The sequence below is a fragment of the Habropoda laboriosa genome, unplaced genomic scaffold, assembly GCF_001263275.1.
Source record: "Habropoda laboriosa isolate 0110345459 unplaced genomic scaffold, ASM126327v1 scaffold297, whole genome shotgun sequence".
Classification (NCBI taxonomy): domain Eukaryota; kingdom Metazoa; phylum Arthropoda; class Insecta; order Hymenoptera; family Apidae; genus Habropoda; species Habropoda laboriosa.
In genome coordinates, this window is record NW_017100406.1 from 208,272 (window position 1) to 210,928 (window position 2,657).

General features: G+C 35.8%; 2 protein-coding genes across 2 annotated transcripts in view; both read right to left on the reverse strand.

Annotated features, from left to right (window-relative positions):
• Positions 1-347: 347 nt before the first annotated feature.
• LOC108575399 lies at positions 348-1,244 on the reverse strand. The gene is made up of 3 exons (XM_017938177.1): positions 941-1,244; positions 450-637; positions 348-359 (listed from the first exon to the last, which is right to left on the reverse strand). Exons 1-3 carry the CDS (start codon positions 1,242-1,244, stop codon positions 348-350), a joined length of 504 nt encoding a protein of 167 aa, XP_017793666.1.
• Positions 1,245-1,960: 716 nt separating this feature from the next.
• The window catches only part of LOC108575400 (maltase 1-like), a 3,451-nt gene continuing 2,754 nt past the window's right edge, over positions 1,961-2,657 (reverse strand). The window contains 3 exon segments of the mRNA XM_017938178.1: positions 1,961-2,192; positions 2,273-2,413; positions 2,481-2,651. Coding sequence (XP_017793667.1) covers positions 1,961-2,192; positions 2,273-2,413; positions 2,481-2,651 — 544 coding nt within the window.

Sequence of the window (2,657 nt, forward strand, 5' to 3'; positions counted from 1 at the left end):
ATTAATTATTTTAAGATTGCGTGTACAAAATAAAAAAATACAATTTTTTAAATATAATTAACATTTTTCTGTCTATTTATACATGATAAGAATACTATATGAATCATTTTTCTGATGTTTACATTATTATTTATTCTCATACAGATTTCAACAATGTTGTAATCTCTGCATTCGTATACATCTGAGTTTAGTAGTAGCTCTGTCAGCGTAAGCAGAGGAATTAAGTGCTTATCTTATATCTTGCTGATAACAGAAAAATATGCTATCTTTATGGACACATCGATTTTTTATTTGTAGACTTATTTGGTAACATCAGATTAGGAAAAGGGAACACTTTGTATTTTGCACTATTTCGATGTCTGGAAAATTTATTGAAGCAGTTACATAATTTCATATTGTTGACTTAAAAGTAAACAAATTATATGGCAAGTGTTGCACATATTGCTTACCGGAATTGTCGTGTTCGAAGAAATTATTTCCTTGGAACTTAGGCACGTTTTTTGTTCGATGCAACAATAGGATAAAACGGATATAAGCAGTACTACTATTAACATTGCCCATAAAAACCAAAATATGAAGATACGAACATTCATACATATTGGATCGATCGCGTAGTGTCTAAAATTGCTGGCTGATTCTGAAAGCAAGATACTTTATGCGCACTTTTTTTCAATTTCATTTATCAAATATTTTTAAACTCAGATAACTGGCAATGATATGTTTTTTTAAATTACACCTGAGAATAAATAGAAATTAGCAATAAATCGATTTTTATATTTTATTGCAATTTGTCAACTTCTGGTTTAAGACGTATATAACGTATGGATGCGCGAGCACACAAGCTACGATTGGCCGAATTTAAATTCACGATTTAGTTCGAACATTGTTCTTTAACCGGTGTCGCGTGCTTTTTACGTGTTGTGACATAGTGATATCAAACCTGTGCTTCTTTTACTATCTGTCGATCCTCCGAATCGGCCGATTGTCTCGTAAATCGATTTACCACAAAGAAGGTGAGTGGTTTCCGTCGATTCCATTCCTTTTTCTTCCATTTCGATAATTTCACACTCTTCACTATCACAATGGCCGACTAGCGGATATTTCAAATCATCGATTTTTCCGTTACGTATTCGTTTACCCAACGATACGACCGAACTGCACGCGTTTACAGGAACGAGACACGATTTAGGCTGGCCGTTAATGACCGGTGTCACAAACTCGCACAATGTAGCCGAACGCGACATTTCTATTTGCGATAAATATAGACACAGATAGATAGCAATTCAATGGCGAAATTTCTTTTGCCGCCCCTATTATTGTTTGACTTTCGTTCTGTCTTATCTCACGGGAGAGATACGTTCGAGTCAATCGAGCATATTTACGCCTTTGAAAATTCCCTGTCGCCCTGATTAGCAAGGAGTCGGCACAAAACAGATAAACTTAGGAACGCGTCATTTCAAACGGACCACAGAGCACTGTACGGCGGCCGCGAATTCAACGAGATGTTATAGTTTCACAGACAATCAACTGGTTGAAATATTCTTTTAGTTTGCCCTACTTCATTCTCATTTGTATTCGAAAGAAACGTTGATAAATTCATATCGCCGCTGCTCGAATGACTGTACCGACCTGTGTATCGTTACTACTCATGATTTTAACGTAGATGCAACTGGCTCCTAAACGATACCACCGACCATACATTGCTTAGCTTGTTATGAGTCATTCAATACAGTAGTCGGTTTATAAATGTACGCGGACAGTCAGAGTATTTGTACTGTCATTAATATAAATTTCTATCTATAGAACATACTTAGCACGTGTCAATGTGGGATAGACTGAATGTACACGCATTCGTCGTTGTAGTTACCTACAATCTTTCAATGTAGAAATATCTCGTTTAAAGTACTATCGTTACTTCGACACATCAGTGATTCAAATTTTTATTCCACAAAAGTCTGGTTTATAAAAATGCTGACATTTTGAATAATATCACAGCGATGCTTGTACTTGTTATTAAATGCAACATCGGCGAAGAGGCAACAGCCGAATTTTTTTCGGTTGTGGAAGTTATAGGAGATACGGTTGTTGCGTTTGTGGTAGGAGATGTTTCGCAATCACATGGAATCTCTTTGGCCTTTAGTACGAACGCAGCATTCGCTGTGAGCACGAGATCTTGCGCCGAAATAGTCTCTCTGAAAAATTCAAATTAAATACCGCGAGTTAGTTTCGCGAATTCCTGGTGGAAATTAGAGTTTAAGATTAACACGCTTACGTAATGTGAACTGCATTACTGGAAGCAACGATAATTTTCATAGAATCTTCTAAATTTGGGTACAACGATGTTAAGTTAACGTTCTCTTGTCGTAGACCCAAGTTAACGACGACAATATACGTAGGATTATCTTTCAAAAATCTGACGACAAATTGAATCAAGTTATTATTGGAATATGTACATTAAACATACATCATTGAACACACACCTTCTTAGAATAAATATACGATCATTGTTCAAGGCAGCAAATTCATACTCTCCATGAGTAAATACTTTGTTTCTCCTAAGAACAGCAAGTAATTTATACGTGTTTAAGTTGCTCTGTGTCTCATTTTTTTGTGCTTCCACGTTTCTTTCTACATAGTTTGGATGAAGAGGAAGATGT